We start from the raw sequence: 21141 nt of genomic DNA on the forward strand, positions 1-21141 counted from the left end.
ACCCATTTTGGTTCATTAATTTCCATTTCCACGTTATCTTTTTGTTTTACCAAGCATGATTTCAACAGTCCTTAAACCATATCCCTTTTGGTTCGGACGTATCCAGTATCTCTATCTGCTTTTCTTTCACGTGGTCATAGCATTAATTATTAAAAACAACTGGACCTGTTTTCCATGGTTAATTTCCAAGAAAGCAAAAAGTTATAGGTTATTGTGACCTGTTATGAACTTGCACACACTTTTTACATTTGAACTTACAATTGGAGTCAATTGTTAGGCCCAATAATCACAACGTTCCTTCGGGTATGTGGCCCCAAAGTGGTTGTGCTATCCCATTACCAATGCCGCTTTGCACCTCCATTGCACACACCTTCCATCCAGTGCTTTCAAAGCACTTTGTACACTAGGACTGGCTGGAAATGTTGCAGAAACATATTGGTTGTGACCAGACTTTTATGGTGATGTTTTCTGAGGACCAGGATGGAATTTCTGACCATTCCCTGTTCCTATCGATGTGTGAGGGGAGCTCTTCGGAGTGCGGATCTCCACGTATCAGTGCAGGAGACAGGGAGGTCAGTTGCTTACCGTTGACCACTCAAAAGGAGATTGTAGGGACAAAACAGAATGGTGGGGCCAAAAAAGAAAAGAGCCAAAAAACCCGCCACCCTTAACCCCTGCTACTTCCACATGGGGACAAATCCCACTACCTGCCTCTCCAAGAGAATAATTTTGAGGCAGTTTAGCTAGGGAAACCTCACAGAGTTTATCTCCTTTTCCCCGTCCCCTCCAGCAGGAAAGGGTGAACTGGGCCATCATTACTAACCAAGTAAAATAAAAATCATGCCCCTAAACATTTGTCAATAGGCCCAGTGCACAAATCAAAGGACTAAATGACTAAAGCCCAGCCAAGCACTGCGAGACCCCAGTGGACACCTTCCCTACTGATACAGCACCATTTATCCTTCCTTCAAAGCCTACTAATGCAACCCTAGGCCAGTAAAAGTGTCTCCGCACCATTGACAAATTTGGTATGTAGACAGACAGATATAGCTATGCCAGGTGTCTATCTCATCTTACCTATCTGTCAATGTCAACATCTATAGATAATAAGAAAAATATAGCTCTACCCAGAGCACCATCTTCCGGGTCTTCCAGAGCATTCTTTTGTTGCCTGTCTAGATTATAAGCTCGCTGCGGGTAAGGAATGGCTATACAATTTCCAGAAGCACCTATGTCCTACTGAAAGTTGACGGGAGTGATGCTCCTAAGTGAAATAAGTGCTTCTGGAAATGTTAACCTGTGTCGACCAATAATACTCTTTATCCCCTAATAATGATGATAGTGGTGATAAGATGCCCATTGGTTTTTGTCCTTCAGCCAGTTTTCAGTCCCTATGCCAGTGATCTAGGCCAGCTTGAATGAATATTTTAAGTTGGGTTTTGTGCGGTATCGTACCACACAATTTGAAGTAGTTTAGACAGCATCACAATGGCTACATTCCTTTTATCTACTAACTAAACTTCCGCAATTCAATGAGCGCCATCAGGTTTCTCCACATGACAGCCTGAGCTGCACGAGGATGTCGGGGGTTGTGCACTTCTGGGAAAGCCGCCTCGGTCTGTGTTGGAATTAAATAAGGATTGGGCTCAGTGCCCAAGACTGTATTTCAAACCCACTCACTAGCAGCTCCACTTAATCTGAAGCCAGGTCTACACTTAAAGCACAACCTCAAGAGCCAGGCTGTGCACTGAGGAAGTCAGTGGGGATCAGATGTTGGGAAGGAGACTTTCCCACCAAGGCTCCAGAGCAGCTGTTGCAGTCTCAGAGTTGCGGTGGCCCCTTCTGTGGGCCACCTCTGTGCGGGGATGATCCAGTAGCCCCCTCCCCTCAGTGTCCCTTGTTGATGAAACATTGGAAGTCTCCTTGAAGCCAAGCTCTGTGGCACACACAAGGTGGGGATCATAAAGACACAGAATGATAACACAAAAGTGCTGCTACAGGATAACTCCCTAGGCTGGCTAAGTTCTATTTACAAACTAAACAAGTTAAAAATAGAGGTCCACCTACTCAGCTGGTGTGAATCCCCAAAGCAAATTTAATGCCATTTAGAGCCACACCAGCTGGCCCCTGATCAGTCCATCTCATTCTCACAGGAAACGTACACACGTCACAGTGGTTCTTTCTGACGCTCAAAGTAGGAGTCAATGATTAACCAATATTAGTATCATTGCTATAACCATATGCTACGACGATAGCTATAGTGAGTCAAAAACTAGTTCAGTCACTGATAGATGAGTGCAGAAATCAGGCGTAACTGACTTCATGTGTGCCCTTACGTGCCCGTCATGAGGCCCATCATCCTGGGTTGGAATTAGTAGGGGGAGGTGTTGCGTGGTTGAGTGGTGGGAAGCAGTTTGGGGAAAGAGAGCTCATGCATTCTGTCCCAGAGAGAGCTGTGGAGGTCACTCCATCCCCAGGGCTGCAGAAATGGGAATAGAAGGGAGAGAGGGTGGATGACTATGCAGTATTTAGGATATAGGAAAGGTTACCACAGCCTGGTCAAGCCATGCAGCTCTCACACTGTGGGATGTCCCAGGGCCCTGATTTAGCCTTTCAAAAAATACTTGGTTAATTAAAGATATTATTGTAGCCAGGTGGCCTGCTGAAAGCTGTGAGTGTCCCTCTGTACATCACATAAGAGATAAGTATTTAGGCTTTACACTTCATTTTTATTCCCCCCCGGTGTCTCTAACGTTAGATGAACTCCAGTGTAATTACTCGGGGTGATCCTATTACATTCACAGATATTTTTTTCAAAGAAAATAGTGCCCAATAAATTGCACACTACTTTCCATTCTGACTCTTTCCCACAGTCAAATGTATAAGTGAATGCAGACTGTGGAATGATTTTCTTTTAGCTTACCCTTATACCATACACCAGCTTCAGACTATTAGTCTTGTCTGATGTAGACGAGCAGCAAATAATAATGAGTATAATAGTCCCAACATTTTCAAAAGTGACTAGTAATTTGAGGTGCCTCCATTTTTTGAGAGCTGAATATCCTGCTTCTGAAAATTTGACCCTTTTTAAGGTGTCTTAAGTTAGACACCCAAAATTGAAACATCCAGAATCGCTAGTTTATTTCGGTAATCTCAGCCGATAATTGTGTCTCTGTCTCTGCATGATTCTGCAGTAAAGTACTTACTGGTAAAATGAGCTACCTGATAGGAGAATAGAACATAACCTCTGAATGTATTGCTTGGTAGATCATTTTGGTTTCATCAATCAAATATTAAATAGAAGATTGTATTTAATCAAAGCAATTTTCTGTTCCCAGACTATCGTTAGAGGAAATAAACCTCAAAAGGATACTTCAATCAATGGCCTGCTAGAAGAATTTGACAATATCTCAGTGACACGCTCTAATTCCCTACGGAAGGAAAGTCCTCCCACTCCACACCAAGGAAACGCAAACCATGTACAAAGCCACCAGGAAGAAAATGGTTATATCACATATTCTCAGTATTCCAGCGAGTCGGACACCACGACAGACTATGTCACTGAAAAATACAGAGACAAGAGTCTTTATGGGGAAGAGTTAGACAGATACTGCCAAGGTAGCTTCACCCCAAAACAGAATGGACACGTGATGAAAACAAAACCCAGAGACACTTACTATTCAGAAATTAAGCCCCTGAAGTCAGACATCTCAAGGTTCCTTCCAGATTACCATACACACATGGAAACGAAAAGCAAACCAATTGAGTACAGTGGCCTAAAGTTGGAATATCAAAGGATTCTTAGTGGATCGTCTCTAGACTACAGAGAACCCTTTCACTATGCTCCATCTAGAACTTCAATGCAGAGTGAGTGCTCAAAAGAGAGACTGGAATACAGTGACAGCGACTGGGGAAATGGAGCAGACAAGGATGACTATGACAAAAGACCAAAGTCGTCCTATGTAAACCAGACAAGTCCTCAGCCAGCCATGAGACAGAGATCCAGATCAGGTTCGGGTCTTCAGGAACCAGTCGTGCCATATGGAGCAAGTGCTTTTAAATCAAATCAGCAAGGGCATTCGTATAGTTCATACACCTACCCTCGCTTGTCGGAAACGGCGGGAGGCATTCCAAAGGTAAAATTAACATCTGTAGGTGCTATCGGTACAGGCCAACACTTTCACAGGTGTGACCAGCAGTTTCCAAATGTGGTTGTGTAAAGCTGAGCACTTAAATCCATAGTTAGGCACCTAAGTAAAAATGGCCTGATTTCCTGAGGGGCTCAGCACCTATAACTCCCATTGATTTCACTGGGAGCTGCAAGTGCTCAGCAAGTCAATACCTTTGAAAACCAGGCTGCTTTTCATTAGGCATCTGAACAGATGCTTCACTTTAGGCCCCACCCCCATCCCGTTTGTATATTTTGGCCATAATCTTTTATTTTTCCTCTAAAACAGTGAGGAAAGAGCTGTACAGTAAAGGATTTTCAAGGGTTACCAATTAAAATGCTACATCTTTTAATTGTTAACCCTTGAAAGTCCCTGAAGTTATGGTGTCACGCTGTCTGGAATGGTTCACGACTGTGCCTCCCTCAGGATAGACTGTCAAAAGCAGGGCAGACTCCCGCCCCCCAGACTGGTGGTATGTTCTGTCGTTAGATTTCACTGACCCAGTACCAAGTCTGAACTCCCAGAGTACTACAGTAACCTTATAATCACAGAATATCAGGGTTGGAAGGGACCTCAGGAGGTCATCTAGTCCAACCCCCTGCTCAAAGCAGGACCAACCCCGACTAAATCATCCTAGCCAGGGCTTTGTCAAGCCTGACCTTTAAAACCTCTAAGGAAGGAGATTCCACCACCTCAAGTCAGAGACTGTTCCCTTAGACACTCCAGTCTATCTTGCCATCCAGACAAGCTGGACTATGTGATAAATGGTCACTTATACCAAAAAAAATGACAAAATATTCAGGTTGCACTCAGTCCCAAAAGACCAGTCACTCACCCAGGTCAATTTGCATCCTGGTTGTCACACAATGCTGGTAGCCAATTCTATAGTAAACTCACTAAAGGTTTAACTCAGACAAAGGAATGAGAGTTATTGAGATGTTCAAGCAAATATATGTAGAGTTGAGTCACAGTCTATAATTTCAAGGGGTAGCAGAGATGTAGTAACCTGCCTGTTTCCCAAAAGTCTTCTAGGGCTAATCAGAGTAACTCTCGGGATCTCTGTTTTCTCATTGGTTATTCTTCCCTGTTAGAATCCAAACAGTCCAGAGATGAAGAATTTTTCCTTGTGTCTATACTTAGATTTTCTTCTTGCAGAAAACAAGCTGACGGGATGACTGCCCACGGGGGTGAGGGGTGTCTTTCTTTGATGATGATGGAGCGCATTTAGAGTCTTCGATCTCTGATCATCACACACAATAACCACTGGCCTTTAAGAATGTGCACACTCCTGTTACAGTTCTTCGTTTGCATTACACAAGGCTTCTTTCTCATTTGATGGGTTATTTAGTTACAGGGATATAGACAATGTAAATGTTTGCTAGTCCATTATAACAGGATACAAATATGTGAACACCAGGTGTGTAACATCACATTAGTTTTCATGAAGTTTAAACACCAAATATACTCTTATGCATTTAACATTCACTTTGATCTATACTAATACACAAGTGAATTGGCCTGGTTTCCAGATGTGAGTGTGTCAGTTCTCAGCTGACACCTAGGCCTTGGCCAGACCTGACACTTGACTTCCCAGCGTGACTTATAGTTTGTTCCTCAGTGTTACACAGGGAAAATGGCCAAACTATACAAACTTGAGGGCCTAAACTGAGCCACCTAAGTCCACATTCAGAGGCCTAAGTAAAAAGCAGCCTGGTTTTCAACGGTACTGACTTGCTGAGCACTTGCAGCTCCCATGTGCTGAGCACTTCTTCCAAGGGATGCGATCTGTTTTATTGTTGGATAATGTCACATTTTAATGCTCACGACATATGCGGGGTTGAGAGCACTGGAAAATCGATTCTCTCTACCTCCTAAACAGAAAGCAGCAGTCGAAGCTCTGCCACAAATATATTGTGACCGTATGCCGGAGGGATGTGAAAGGCTTGTTCACTTTCCACAGCTACCCACTCTTTGGCTTCTCTGCTGATGCTGCCACCCAGAATTCTAATTAGTGCCCGGGCCTATTAGAGGTAAACCGAGGAGGTTTAGCCTAAATTAAATTCAGGCAAGCATTTTGGTTTTGGGTTTCAGGCCAAACCCCAGGGACAGAAGAGTTCCCAGCCACTAAGTGTCTTCAGTTGCCTCTTCTCTGCTCATTTGTGTTAAGCAAAGTCTAAGCAATGTCATATATGTCTAAGGGATGTTTGGGTCACCTGTGGATATGCTTTTCTTAACCTGTTTGTTATATAATTTTTTTAACATCAGCTTTAATAAGATTTGTAAATTTGCAGGATTGGTCCCTTAAACAGGACTGTAGACAGAGGTATATTTTAAAAGGATCAGTGCAGTGTAGGCACTTTGGAAAAAGCTCCCCCGTGCAAGATTCACTGTCAGCTATGCGTTCCTTAGAACACTGAAAACATTCCTACAACCTTGGTGCACTTGATACTCGATGATTCACCATTCTATGCAGCAGTTACAATTCCCAACTCCATCAGCAACTCCAGGAACTGAACAGCAGTTTTTTTTGTCTGCGGATGATTGCTAGAGAGTTTCCTCTTCAGAGAGGCATTAGAGAGACAATGGTTTATTAAATGAGTTTACTAAATGAGAATCGGGTCGTGAATCAGATAGCTTACCACTGAGATTGCCTTTAAAGTATAATTAAAAGGGAAAAAAATAAGTATTGAAAAAATCTGCAGGCACGAATGCATGGCTTTAAAAATATATTCAGGAAATATAGTCATTACAGCTAATACATCTGAAGGGTAGATTTAGTTCAGTATTACTTGCAGCTGTTTCATCTGATATACCATGTACCTCAGATTCATCCCTGGTGTAACTCAAGTGAATTCAGTGATGTAACACCAGGGATGTATTTGGCCCTATGTATTTAACTCCAGCTTTACAGTGAGATCCACTGCATACTTCACACATGCATATTGTCTCATTAATTTATCGGATCGGACTGGTAGTCCAAGTAGAAGGTATCATGTCTCCAACAGTGGACCGTACCATCTGCTTCAGAGAAAGTTAGGGCAAGTTTCTTCCTCACCTCCTTCAGTGAGAGGTTGGTTAGTGCCCTTTGGGTTTGATCCAAAGCCCACTGAAGCCAACTTGCCCTGAACCAGGAGGGTTTATATCCTGTATACACTTTGTTTCCTAGCTGATGTCGCTGTGGATGTTTATGTAAACATTTAATCCTTTTTTTAAGCATACTAATTTCTTGGCCTTTATGATACCTTGTGGCAATGAGTTCCAAAGATTAATAATGTGTACTGTACTTTTACCAGCTTTAGATGTGTCATCCTTCAGTTTCACTACATAACCCCTTGTTCTTAAGTCATGAGGGGGTAAATAGGATACCAATCTCTGACACTTTACTAGCTGAAAGGTGTAGGTTTGGGTTCGGTATCTCCTTCTGTGTAGAAGGCTGATCAACAAAAATTTTGCTTCTCTGCAATATCCTTGTCTGACTTAAGCATATCCCTTTGTTCCCTGGCTGCCTCTGAGACCCACCTATTTTCTCGCAGGTTCCCTGCTTTTGGAATACACATTTCTTGTTATTTGTTTATATGTCTTTAGCTATTTGCTCTTCAAATCCCCTAACTTCCATTTTACATTTTTACTACCAGAGTTTGTTCCTTTCCCTTGGCTTCACTTGGGCTGGATTTCCATTTTTGAAGAATACCTGTCTGGCTTTTTACTAATCTCTTGAATCTTACCATTTAAACATAAGAAACATATGAACATAAGACCGGCCATGCCAAACGTCCGTCCTGCCCAATATCCTGTCCTCCGACAGTGGCCAGTGCCAGGTGTTTCAGAGGGGATGAACAGAACAGGCAATCATCAAGTGATGATTTAATCTCTGCTGTTTTGTGTTACCGTCTTGCTTCATTTTTTAGTTTAGGGCTACACAAACCTCTAGATACTCTGTTGTCCTATGATACAGAAGCCTCCAGGCAGAGTGTAAGGATTTTAATTTACTTACTTATCGGGGCTTTTCTGGATTACCCCTTTCACTTTTTTTTTAAATTCCCCTCTTAAAGATTAAAGTCACGGTGCTCACTTATGATACAGCCTCTCTCCCATGAGGATGTTGAACTTAATTACAGTGTGGTTACAAGTATTCAATGGAAGTTGGGATTCCCTCCGAGACCTCTTTCCACTCGTCTTCCCAAGAACTCAGTTTGACTCCAGAATTCGTCACTCAGGTATCTTTATTTGGCTACTCTGAGTTGATCAGACTCAAAAGCTGCTTCTGGGAGCTGCTTGAGGTAAATGCCACTTGGAACCTGCACCCCTGGCCCCCTCCCACGCCCCAACCCCCTGCCCCAGCCCTGATCCCCCTCCCGCCCTCCAAACCCCTTGATCCCAGCCTGGATCACCTTCCTGAACCCCCAGCCCCTCATCCCCAGCCCCACTCCAGAGCCTGCACCCCCAGCTGGAACCCTCACCCCCTCCCACACTCCAACCCCCAATTTTGTGAGCATTCATGGCCCACCATACAATTTCCATACTCAGATGTGGCCCTCGGGCCAAAACGTTTGCCCACCACCGTACTACAGTATCCCGTCAGTCTTTGTCATTCCATTGTTTTCCAGAAATGCTTATTAGACTAAGGTCTTCTTCTGTTGTCAGGTTTTTTAGTTCACCTATAAGTTCCCCCTGTCAGTATACAGTCCTTTAATTATGTTGTGTTTGACCATATGCCTATTTTAAATTCCTTTATGTGACACCTTGTTATTTTTTTCTGGAATCCACCTGTGTCATCCAGCCATCCTGTCCCTCCTCCATTGTGGTTGTAATTTCTGCCCTCTCCATCGCTGCCTAACATGGGGTAACGTTTGTATGATTGCCATACCTAACAGAAGTCTTTGTCTAACTTGACTGCTCCTCAGCACCTGGCACCCAGATCCTGGTTTACATTAGACTTTCTTCCCGACCCCCAATTTCTTGGAGATATTCTGTGCCTGCAGGCTCCTTGCCTTTTAGTTAAGGTGGAGCCAATCCTTAAGTATAGGCTCTCCCTCCCTTTTCCCAGTGGCTAATGAATGTAACCCCTTCCTTTTTTATGGCATCTTCTCATCCACATAGTGAAACCCTGACATAATCCCTGCCTAGCTCACCTTGTGTGTGGCAAAGGAAGCATTTCAGTGATCTCTACTGGAGAACCCCTAGACATTGGTCTTATTCCTAGTAACCTCGGTTTATTTTACAGGCCTGCTCTCCTGTACAGCCTGATGTCACTGGTACTGATATGAAGCATGATCACAAATTCCACCCCTTCACTTGTTAGAAATCTGTGTGGGCCTAGGGTTGCCAACTTTCTAATTGCAGAAAACTGAACACCCTTGCCCCGCCCCTTCCCTGAGGCCCGCCCCTGCCCCGCCCCTTCTCCGAAACCCCACTACCGCTCATTCTGTACCTCCTCCCTCCGTCACTCACGCTCCCTCACCCTCGCTCACTCACTCATTTTCACCAGGCTGGGGCAGGGGGTTGGGGTGCGGGGGGAGGTGATGGCTCCGGCTGGGGGTGTGGGCTATGGGGTGGGGCTAGGAATGAGGGGTTAGAGGTGCAGGAGGGAGCTCCAGGCTGGGCGATGGGGCCGAGGGGTTCAGAGTGTGGGAGAGGGCTCTGGGCTGGGGAAGGGGATTGGGGTGTAGGAGGGGGTGAGGGCCCTGGGCCCTCCAGTAAGCATCCGACCCGCCATCTTTGGATCTGGCAGGCAAGTCACCAAGCAGTTCTCGGTCACCACATAACTAGCTACTATTATTTCTAGTGATCAGATCTCCTCTCACCACAGCCTCTCTGCACCTTCCTTGGCATTCTCATCTCCTGGTGGGACTAGGTTCATGACAAATGATCAGCCCGTTCTACCTCTGTGGAAAGGGAGGTCCCCTTTTAAGATGTTTGTCCTTATTTTTCACTTTGGTTCCCTCCCATAGGATACCAAATTCTTCAACTGGGGGGTTGGGGCAGCCATTTCTGAGATGGGCCTTTTCTACAGTGCTCCTGCTGGCTGCTTCTATGAATAATTTAGCGGTACTCAACACGGGTGAAGGGTCTGGCCACGCAGATCATGTTACAGGATCAAGGTCTTAGTTTTCATATGAATAATCAGGTGTTTCCTCCTAATACCGTATTAAATGTCTGTAATTTCTGGTGTTACAAAATATGCATTACTGTCATCAGTATGAAAGGTAAAATGACTTTAACCATCTTGTGATAACCTTTTTGTTACAACTGAAAGACCTCTGCTGAAATGAGCGTGTACACATTTGAGTAATATTGTGAGTCAGTGAACCAACCCACACAGCAGCAGAAGTGTATTCCATTACAGTGCAGTGCTTTGATGGATTTCATGTCAGAACCTAATCTGCCCTGTTGACCTGATCTTTAATGAGGCCTGCGTTGAGGTTTTTTTTTATGGTCTCTTAAAGGGTTTCCTTTGGGAGACTAATTAAATTCAATAATATGAATAGAAGCATTAATGAAATAGTATCTATTTGATTTTGCAGTGATGTGAAGAACTGCATGACGATGTGGCTAATAATGAGAAGTTAGCTGATTTAATGGCATTTCCCTGTATATTTTTGTTACATTTCATTGTATTCCAGAAATGAATGGTTTTGAATTGTACTGTAAGCCGGGTTATCAAATGCTAAAAAATGTATTAGCAAGTACACTATATTTTTCAGAAGTTTTGCTGAACCTATTAATTTTAATTTTCAAATTCTGAAAACACATAGCATCCTTAAGTTTAAATGTCAAATAATTGACTTATATGTATGTATTGATCTAAATGTGTAAGGTGCCTCCTTCACCAGAGTATCTGGGCACTTTCCACATTGATTAGATTGGCAACAGCCGAGTCCCTAGTGGTCTCTAGCCCTTTGCAGTTTATAGAAAGCTCTGCTTGATGGATCAAATGGGTCCATTACTATCATTATTTGTATCTTTACCTTGTATAAACATCTTCTCTCAGGAAGTTGCTACTTTAAGTAAGATGCTGTCTGGTGTTTTTGTGCATGCTACATATTATTGGTTGCGACAACTCAAAAGAGTCATGTTAAAGAAGACGACTCCAGTTTCACATTTCAAAGAGGAATATTTAAGCAGCAAACCCTCCTCCCATTCAAAGCTGCATGTGAGCTGAAAAGATGGGCACGCGTCTTACACAGAATGTTGCAAAACACTGATATCATTTTGCACTTGGAGGTTTTTTTCCCCCACTGAGTAGATTTCAGCTACAAACCCCTTCTTTACCGTGCAGCAGGCTACAGTGATAAATTGATGCTGCGGCAGATTTTTTTTTTTCAATCTTAGCATAAAATGGTCAAATGATGTTCCGCTGCAGAATTCAATTTCACAGTTCAGTTGGGTCCTTGATTACGCTGCCAAATTCAGATTAATGTGCACTTAACTAACATGGATCAGGGGACTCCTGGCTGACAGCCAGCGGTAATAGTAGCAACTGAGAGCGGTGTAGAGTTTTATGCCCTGTCCACCCCTGTGCACCGCCAGTGGAATTGATTGATTAAATGAATTCAGAGGTATAATTATTTGTAATTGTGCTACATCATGAGCCTGTGTCTGTGCACCCCCCCCCCCCCCACCCTCCTCAGAGATGTTACACACATTGTCATGGGCTATTTTTGCTATGTTGTAAACAGATTCATTTCCAAAAATTGCTTTTGTGTATTTTTGCCCATACCTTTTGGGTTTGAATAGAGGTATGGATGAGCAAACATCTTGTCTGAGAATGTAAAAAAATTCATTTACTTTACGTAGAAGAAGCTTGAAAACACTTTAAGGCAAAGGAACTTTTAAGTGGAAATAGGGCATGTGGTGTTAGTCATTTTTCCATCAAAGGAATAATGCTTGGGGGGGGGGAGGTTTTAAAGCCTCCTATTGAGATAATTTCTTCCCAGATTGTCTCTGATTTCAAAGGAAAATTAGGGGTTGAATGACACTGCAGTTAAGTAGTTTGTCATTCTGGAAAATCATTTAAGAAATGGTAAATTAAATTAGTCTCCTTGTTGCTCGTTGTCTTGCTTGAAGGAAGCCCGCTTTGAAAACGGTGAAGACTCACACAATCACTACTCTCCCCCGCACCCTGGGGCAAAATCTTAGTTTGAACTTTCATGGTTTCTGCTTATTGTTTGTTTAATTTTATTGTAGCATTTGCCCGTTATAACGATGATCATGTTATTGGGAAGAACAATAGGTGCAATACCGATTTGGGGGAATTGTAAGGAAGACCCTGAAGAATTAGAGTGTGTGAATCCTATAAACAAGGCATTTGAAATGACTGCACCATTGTCATTTGAGCCAGATAACCTGACATACCTTATTCGGTGCTGTTGTAGGACGCTAGGACCAGTGCTTGTGTGCAATGCTCTAGCTACACGGAGCAGTTAGGGAAGTGTCTGCTCCACAGTCAGTGGGAAAGGGCAGGTAACTAGAAGGGATGAGAGTTGGGCCATCAGTGGAAAAGATTTTAAGCTGGCGGCAGTGTCCAATTTGCCCTGGATATGACTGAGATCTATCCAATCAAAATGCATCTGTCTATGCTACCAGCCCTCATTCCCTTCAATTGTGGCAGCCATTTGGCCACATTATCACATTGCACAGGAGTGCAACCAATGCTCGCAGGCCCTTATCACCCAGACCGTTGGAGTGGGAACCACTTTCCAGCTCCCAGTCAGTCCTGGTTTCATTCTAGGTGTGGTCTGTATCTGTATATATCCAAGTAGTTAATAGTCCAGGTACCAGGAGAGGGCGGTCAAGAATATGTAGCATAGCTCCTGGGTTTTGCAGGCCCTATAAAACTTGTTGTGCACTGCAAATGGCTTCCTCTGTGCATCTCTTTACCTCAGCTCTTAACAGGTTGCGGTGCAGGTAAATTGGTGTTAGCATGGCAGTAAGGATGGCGGTGTGGCACAGACATCAGCTGGGTAATGGATGCTGGGTGGCAGCTGCACACAAGTCTTTCCAGTGCCCCCAATCACAGTAATCACTGCCAACGCACTCGTGTTGTGAACAGATCTGGCCCGTGTCAGAACTGTGGCACTGCGCACCCTGTATTGCCATCTAAAGTGTCTGTCACAGTTCCTGCACGTCGTGTTTGTTCTTTGCACCTCTGCCGACCAGGTGAGGGTCGATTTGTTGGCTGCCCTGTGTGATGTCTTTATGGTCCCCTCCATTAACAGTGCGCTTTGCAGGATTCAGGAGCTTGGGCTTGGTTTCCAGCCCTGGTGAGCCCTACTCAGCACTGATTGGGAAACAAAGGTTGCTCCTCCTGTTTTCCTCTTGTGAAAGCAAAGGGCAGATCAAGGTCAATATCTCTTTCCAGCTGTTGTAGAGAAGAAGGGGGAAGAGGGTGGCTGGAGAGAGCTAACACAGCAAGAGACTTAAGGAGCTCAAGCTGTTTAGCTTATCAAAAAGAAGATTGAGAGGTGACTTGTTTGCAGCATATAGGAACAAGAACCAGTGGCTGGAAGTTGAAACCAGACAAATTCAAATTAGAAATAAGGCCCAAATTTTTAACCGCGAGAGCAACTAACCACTGGACCAAACCACCAAGGGAAGTGGTGAGCCACTAAATCAAGACTTGGATGCCTTTCTGGAAGGTATACACTAATCAAACACAAGTTAGTGGGCTCAATACAGGGGTAACTGGAGGAAATTCTTTAGCCTGTGATACACAGGAGATCCAACTAGATGATCTAATGGTCCTAAAATCTACATTTTTATTGTGATCAGAATGCACTAAACTGGTGATTTAAAAAAAATCTTTATTCTCAGCAAGTGGGTACCAGAGTGTCACTTTAAAAGGAATAGGTATTTAGGTTGTAGAGGACATTCCCCTCAAAATTATACCATCTGTATGGGACGTCATGATACTGGGTATAAACAGATTGCTTGTGCTACACCAGGGGTCGGCAGCCTTCCAGAAGTGGTGTGCCGTCTTCATTTATTCACTCTAATTTAAGGTTTTGCATGTGAGTAATACATGTTAATGTTTTTAGAAGGTCTCTTTCTATAAGTCTATAATATATAATTAAACTATTGTTGTATGTAAAGTAAATAAGGTTTTTAAAATGTTTAAGAAGTTTCATTTAACATTAAATTAAAATGCAGAGCCTCCCTGGACCAGTGGCCAAGACCTGGGCAGTGTGAGTACCACTGAAAATCAGCTCGCGTGCCGCCTTCAGCACCTGTGCCATAGGTTGCCTACACCTGTGCTACACTAATCCTAAAGGGTATAATAAATAAAGTGATAGTTAGGGATTTTTACTCATCACCTCGGCAGGCTATGGACCATCAGTGATCCTTGGAGTTCCTGCTGGCGGTCCAGAGAGTGAAATGTGCTGAGAACCAAGCAAGGGGTGAGGAATGGCAGTGTCAAGTGGGTCTGCGATTAGAGATTTCTTTTATTAAATGTCCACAAAAAGTGAAAGTTAGAAAACCAAGTAGGAACCTCAGAAATGAGAAATCACAGTGGAGGTGGCCGTGCCATGGTGCTGAGGAATTGAGGTCTGACTTCATTGATAATGTAAGGTTTAGAATGCTCATAATAACTGCAGTTATTTTCAGCCATTGATCAATGCTGAATACAACATGTTAATTTAGCCTTGTTTTAATTTTTGCAGGTGGATTACGATCGAGCTCAGATGGTAGTTAGCCCACCACTTTCTGGATCAGATACCTACCCTAGAGGCCCAACAAAGCTACCTCAAAGTCAAAGCAAAGTTAGCTGTTCAGGTAGTAGCTTCCAGTATCCTTCAGTCTATCACAAAGCCTCTCATTATCACCAGCCAGCCCTCCAGTCAAGCTCTCCTTATATCTCCACGGCTTCTTACCCAAGCTCCCCAAGTATCACGTCAAGTGCTTATCCTCCACCCAGCTGGGGTTCATCCTCCGATCAGCAGCCCTCCAGGGTGTCACATGAACAGTTCAGAGCTGCCCTCCAGCTCGTCGTCAGTCCCGGTGACCCCAGAGAATACTTGGACAACTTTATCAAAATAGGAGAAGGCTCCACAGGGATCGTTTGCATTGCCACTGAGAAGCACACTGGAAAGCAAGTCGCAGTGAAGAAAATGGATCTCAGGAAACAGCAGAGAAGAGAATTACTCTTCAATGAGGTAAGCCATTTTGAATGAGGAGACAATTTTGCAGGTTACTTATCACAAAGAGGAACAAAATGGAAACCCCCTCAGTGCCCAATGGATAAGGCTTTGGCCTCTTAAGATAGGGATGGTGAGTTCAGTTGTAACTTCCTGAGTCGCAGTCTCCATCTGGGGTGTCCCCTTACTATGGGCAGGTCACACACCGACCATCAAGCAAAATATTTGTCACTTTTGTAAACAAATGTAAAACTTCATTTTATTTTCTATTCTGCCTTTCCTTTAAATATCTCACTATGGGCTTAGTCATAGCTTTGTCAGGAGCCCAGCATTGTTGCCCTGAACCTGGAGATGCTCCGAGTCAGTCGCCTGGTTCCCCGCTGCTTTGGGAAGGGAGGTCTGGTCTGTAATCTGTCCCAGCATATGTTCTTTGGCACCCCAATGCAGCCAAGGCTTTGCCCATTCCCTGCCTTATTGTGCCTACACCTGCTCAGCAGCAAGGATAGAGCTCTGCCCTGTTACCTGGGGTGTGGGTAGCCGTGCAGGGGCAAAAGGGAACAAACACCCTAGGGTCCCTACTGCTGCTTTAGCCGGGTCACAAGTGAGCTGTATATTATTAGGGTGTTTTGGTTTTTAATTCTCTGCACGTTGACCTTGGTGGCACCATGAAGAAGGCTTTGCTTAACTGATTTGATACAATCTCTGTCGTACTAAAAGGGGAAACAACAGGCAAAAAAAGGGGAAAAAAAAGAAAGAACCATTCCTGTTTTTATATTCAAAAGAAAGCTGTTTTCCACTAAATGTGGTTTAGAAGTTATATTTCCTCCATCTTTCAGAAATGATTTACAGGGAAAGTTCTGGACATGTAAATATATTTGTTAGAAAACATGGTGTAAGTAGGCATAAGGATTTAGCCAGGGTGTTACAGCATTTCTTGAATCATAGAATATCAGGGTTGGAAGGGACCTCAGGAGGTCATCTAGTCCAACCCTCTGCTCAAAGCAGGACCAATCCCCAGGCAGATTTTTGCCCTAGATCCCTAAATGGCCCTTTAAAGGATTGATCTCATAACCATGAGTTTAGTAGGTTAATGCTCAAACCACTAAGCTATCCTTCCCCTGTGCAGAAGTAAAGAAAAATGATCCAGACTCAAAACATTTCCAATAACTCATGCAGTGTTTGTCTTTTGCTTAGGTTGTAATAATGAGGGATTACCATCATGAAAATGTGGTTGACATGTACAACAGTTATCTCGTGAGCGATGAGCTCTGGGTTGTTATGGAGTTTCTGGAAGGTGGTGCTTTGACAGACATAGTGACACATACAAGGTATGTTTGGTTAGCGTCGTCTGTACACTGTTTTAGTGTTGAAGGCACTCCGTGGGGATGAAAAGGGAGGGGATCAGGGGGTTTTCTAGCTCGAGGTTTGCTGCCATGTTGGATTGCGATTCTTACCACGGCAGGTTCGCTTACTCACCAGATCAGCGGTCGGGGTCACCAGTGTTGTCAGAGTTGTTACCGGTGTGGTGCTCTGCTCTCTCCAATGTTGATATCACTCGGCTGCGTGCGTGAGCTCCCTCTGTGTGCTGCCCCAGCTCTGCAGATAGCTGACACAGCAGACCCGACGAGAACCCCCAATAACCACAGAGTCCAGTAAGATGCAAAGTCACGTTGACTAGGTTTATTGCGACCTCAGACACAATGGCAGTTCCCTGTAGGTTTCTTAGCCTAACTCAGGGCATACTACGAGAAAGTGCCTCTTGGCAATGGACCCGGCTCAGTCAGTGGCGGGAGTTTCCACTGCCCCCTAGACCGGACAAAGACACCGCCCTAGGAATGCATTCTTATACACAGGTACAAACAAGTTACACATCACTCCTGACGTATGAGGTGCAACCCCTCTACGTAGCAAGGTACAACCCCTCTATGTATTAAGGTGCCGCCTCTCACCTTGTACATGTTGGTTTGATCAAAACAACTCTATCCATCATATTACCCTTTTGCCCCTGTCATTGGGATGGGCCAGCCTGTTCTTTATCTGTGTGAAATGTGCAAGTATGTGAATGTTCTGATATCTAGTGTTCAGTACCTTTTAGGTACGTATCTTCTTGCAGCATCAGCCCTTTCCTTGCTTCTGTGAGCAGGGCCTGCCTCTGGCTCACAGCTTAACTTTGCTTTATGTTAGCAAAGTCTTGACCATTACTTTAGTTTAGGCCTCAGGCCTCATACCAGGCCTCTGATACCAAGGTTTATATCTTAGGGCCTCCTCTTACTACAGTAATAAATTCATACTCCCGACAAAATGCAAAAACTATGAGAACTTTACTATGCATTTAATCTAAAAAAAAAACCTGTCTCTGTCAAAGGAGTCTGGAAGCCAGTTAAAATATCTGAAAATGTCCAGTTGTGCTCTATATACAACAGGTCCATTTTTTTACTGATTGTCTTTCTTTAAGGCTGAATAGAAAGTCCTTTTTTATCTGCTAAAACCTCAGGTTGGGGTTCTGTGTTTCTCACACAATAACTGTGTAGCTTAACACCTAAAACAGTGCCAGGAACACCATTCCTTACACGGCCATAGTAGGAATGAGGGGGGCTCACCAACCATTCCAAGGGAAATATGGAAATCTTAACTTGGGTCTTTGCAGAAAGGTGATGGAGAGAATGATTTGCAACACTTATTAATATATATGTACATATTATGTTAGAGTGAAATCCAGCCCAGTCCCCTTCTCTCTTGTTTTTTCTTGTCCCCATCTAATCCAGAACTTTAGGGCTAAATTGCCACTTTTATGAAGAAAGCCTGGCTCCACTGAAGACCATGACAAAACTCCTCTGGACTTCAGTGGGGCCAGAATGTCACCTCAGAGCCAGAGCTGTATTAGGGAGGGGGGCTGGTGTCGGTGTACTCCTGAATGATGTTGACAGGAGCCATTATGCCTGCATGGCATAAGAGTAAGCAAAATGCCTTCAGAGGTGCTGGACAACAGCATACTATTGGCAGCGACTGTTACATCGTTGCAGAAGTTTACAGTGAGCTCCTCCCAGGGCTGGCCTTCCTCCCCTGGCCTCCCCGCAGCTCGCGCAGCCATGTTCCCCCAAAATTGCTCTACGTTTCCATCAACAGATGATGTCCTTCCTCCCTTCACTTTGCATTGTAGAGTTCAGGCTGTTGTTTTATGGCTACCTCCATCGTGAGAACCCTGAGAGGAAAAGGGCTTCCTGAGCCCTCTGACCCACGGTGCACCTGTGTTGGCACAGCCATATTTTGGCCCTTCAGCCATAGGCTATAACTCTGGTCCTTCAACTATTGTGGAGAAAGGGACATAGGATCAGAGCAGTGTTTCATCCAGCCCAGTATCCTGTCTCTAGTAGTAGTCTTTACTAGCTGTATCTGAGCAAGATGCAGTAAACCCTGCCGTAGGCAACTACGGGTTAAGAGAAAACTAAACAAATGGCAACATAGGTTCTTACTGTTGGGAAGTCTTTCTCTGGCTACAACAGCAACTTAGGGCCTTGCCTAAACACAAAAGTTGTACTCCGTTAACTATACTGGTATAGCTAAAGTGGTACAATATCCCCTAGTGTATAAATGTGCTGGTACAATTATTCCCATCCAGAAAGGGAAATAAGATATACTGGTGTAAGAACCTTCATGCCAGTATAACTGCACCAACATTAGGGGTTGTACTGGTGTACTTATTTCAGTAAAAAAATCACACACACCCCCATCAACATAATTAAACAGGTACAAATGTTTACATGGAGCTCCTGACCTTATGCCTGTCTTCCAACTTGCCTTCTGAAGGGACAGATTTGATTTTGTGTAACATATTCCCTCTGTTTGCTGCCCACCCTTTTTCCAGCACTCAGAAAGAAGGTAGGCAGGAGAAAAGTGTTTTACATTTAACCAGTAAAATGCCTTTCTCCTTGAATCGAGACCATACAACTAGCACATCTATGTGGAGGAAATTTAGCTATGAGCAAAGAAGAGGACTCCCAGTTTAGCAACGAATATCAATTCAGTCACAAACATTATCAAATAATTTAGTGACATGTTCAGGTGACGGCTAAATAGGAATTGTAAAATAGATACTTCTTTTTTAAGTGCTGCCTCAACTGACATGCAAAAAAATCACAGACATTGTAAGTCATTTGTTAATGACGCTGCCCCAAAACTTCAAAATCACTCTGCTAAATACCTTTGACAGGAATGTAATAGCAAACAGATGTTTACAGAAGACTGCTACTTAAGAGCTGTCATTGTTTTTTTGCAACCACGAGAGTCATTCCTTAATCTGTTTTTACTTTTTCTGACCTTCCCTCAACAATTTTGCTGAAATGCTGTAACATTTACATAGCAGCGTGAAAGCAGACGTCTCCTTGGTGGGTTTTTTTTTTATATTAATGTAATAGAGGGAGCTCTGGCCAGCAAGACAGGAATCATGCTCTTTATTGGTTCATCTAGAACGGAAGGCGAGTGGTGAGTCACAACTGAAATATGGATTGTTTCTACATCTCTCATTGAATGACCGCTACGGGACGTTCTGTGGATGAAGGCTGCTGTGACAGAGCGCACGACAGAATGGCTTACAGTTCATTAACTCCCTTCAATTTCGTTGTTATAAAGATGGTATAGCAAAGTGACAGGCTTCTTTTTCCATTAATATTTTTTTGTAAATGATGACTGGATAAGTATATCTTATCATATAATTTATGAGGTGCTTCTTGAAATATCATTTTATATGTTTATTTGTAATGTACATAAGAGCAAAGGAAATAACCCTAAATGATTGGGCACCGGATGTGAATCCACAGATGTGCTCTGAAATCCAAGAATCATTTCCCTTGTTCATTCTCTTTCATGATTCCATCCCAGTAGTGATTTGTCCTTCTTGGCAACTGGTGGACTTACTGTATATCAAAGAACCTCAGTTTCTTCAGAACGGGGAATTGACTAACTAAATCCATTACATTGTGCTATACATTATATATATTTAATGCCGCACACCTACTTTGGTTTCGAAATTTTAACTCGTGCTTAAACTTCCAAAAAGTATAGCAGCTCCATTTGTTAAAGAAACAAAAGTGCAGTGGTGCCCTGGTAAGTGACCATCAAAGTGGCATCAAAGCATTCCCTGTTTGTTATTTGTCAGTGATTTGCAGATAAAATTTACTCTATTTACAAGTAAGAAGGTTCCCAGCCCTGCTAACTCAACACCTGACTATTTCTGTCTCACACATTATCACCAGTAACAAACGACCTGTTGGTCAAATTAGGCCCTCAGTTATACCCGTGCAGTCCCATTATCTTCATACCCTCCAGCATGCTCTCCGTGACACCTCTGTAGCCTCCCTGGCAAAAATGGATTTGCACAGATGTAACTGATTGGAACTGAGTAAAAAATGTAGTAGAAGTTGAGAGTGTCCAGAAAGGAAGACAAGCCGGTTGACTTTCTTCTCTGTGTTGACTCTGCAAGACTCAGAGTTGCAAAAAGAGAGAAAATTTTACTTCTGCTGTTGAAGTCCAGAGAGATGATTTGGACACTGCGCAGGGAGCAGTCTGTTCAGCAGGGAGGTGTCATTTTTGCATCATCACTTTTCAGAACAGAAGCATACTTTAAAGGCAGAATCAAGGCTCTGCTTCTCAAGATTATTTCCACGTCTCAGTGTTTTATTTGTTGCAAGGCAGGGGTTCCTGGTCATTAGGGACTGGCAGTGCTTAGCCCCACCAATATGATCCCACTCTCGGTCAGACTGTATACACTGTCTGCAATGTAGTTACTGTTCTTCAGAGTGAAATACCACCTGCTGACTCAAGTGGCACTGGCGCTTCTT

At 43.6% G+C, this 21141-nt stretch overlaps 1 protein-coding gene across 4 annotated transcripts in view; it reads left to right on the forward strand.

Annotated features, from left to right (window-relative positions):
* PAK5 (p21 (RAC1) activated kinase 5) overlaps positions 1-21141 on the forward strand; it is a 238303-nt gene that overhangs the window by 197633 nt on the left and 19529 nt on the right. For 3 of the 4 annotated variants that reach the window (XM_045008379.1, XM_045008380.1, XM_045008378.1), the window contains exons 4-6: positions 3339-4136; positions 14831-15322; positions 16499-16632. In XM_045008379.1, the coding sequence (XP_044864314.1) occupies positions 3339-4136; positions 14831-15322; positions 16499-16632 (1424 nt within the window). The remainder of the gene's footprint in view (positions 1-3338; positions 4137-14830; positions 15323-16498; positions 16633-21141) is intronic. The other variant, XM_045008381.1, reaches the window with a different exon arrangement.

The sequence above is a fragment of the Mauremys mutica genome, chromosome 3 (genome assembly GCF_020497125.1).
Source record: "Mauremys mutica isolate MM-2020 ecotype Southern chromosome 3, ASM2049712v1, whole genome shotgun sequence".
Lineage (NCBI taxonomy): Eukaryota > Metazoa > Chordata > Testudines > Geoemydidae > Mauremys > Mauremys mutica.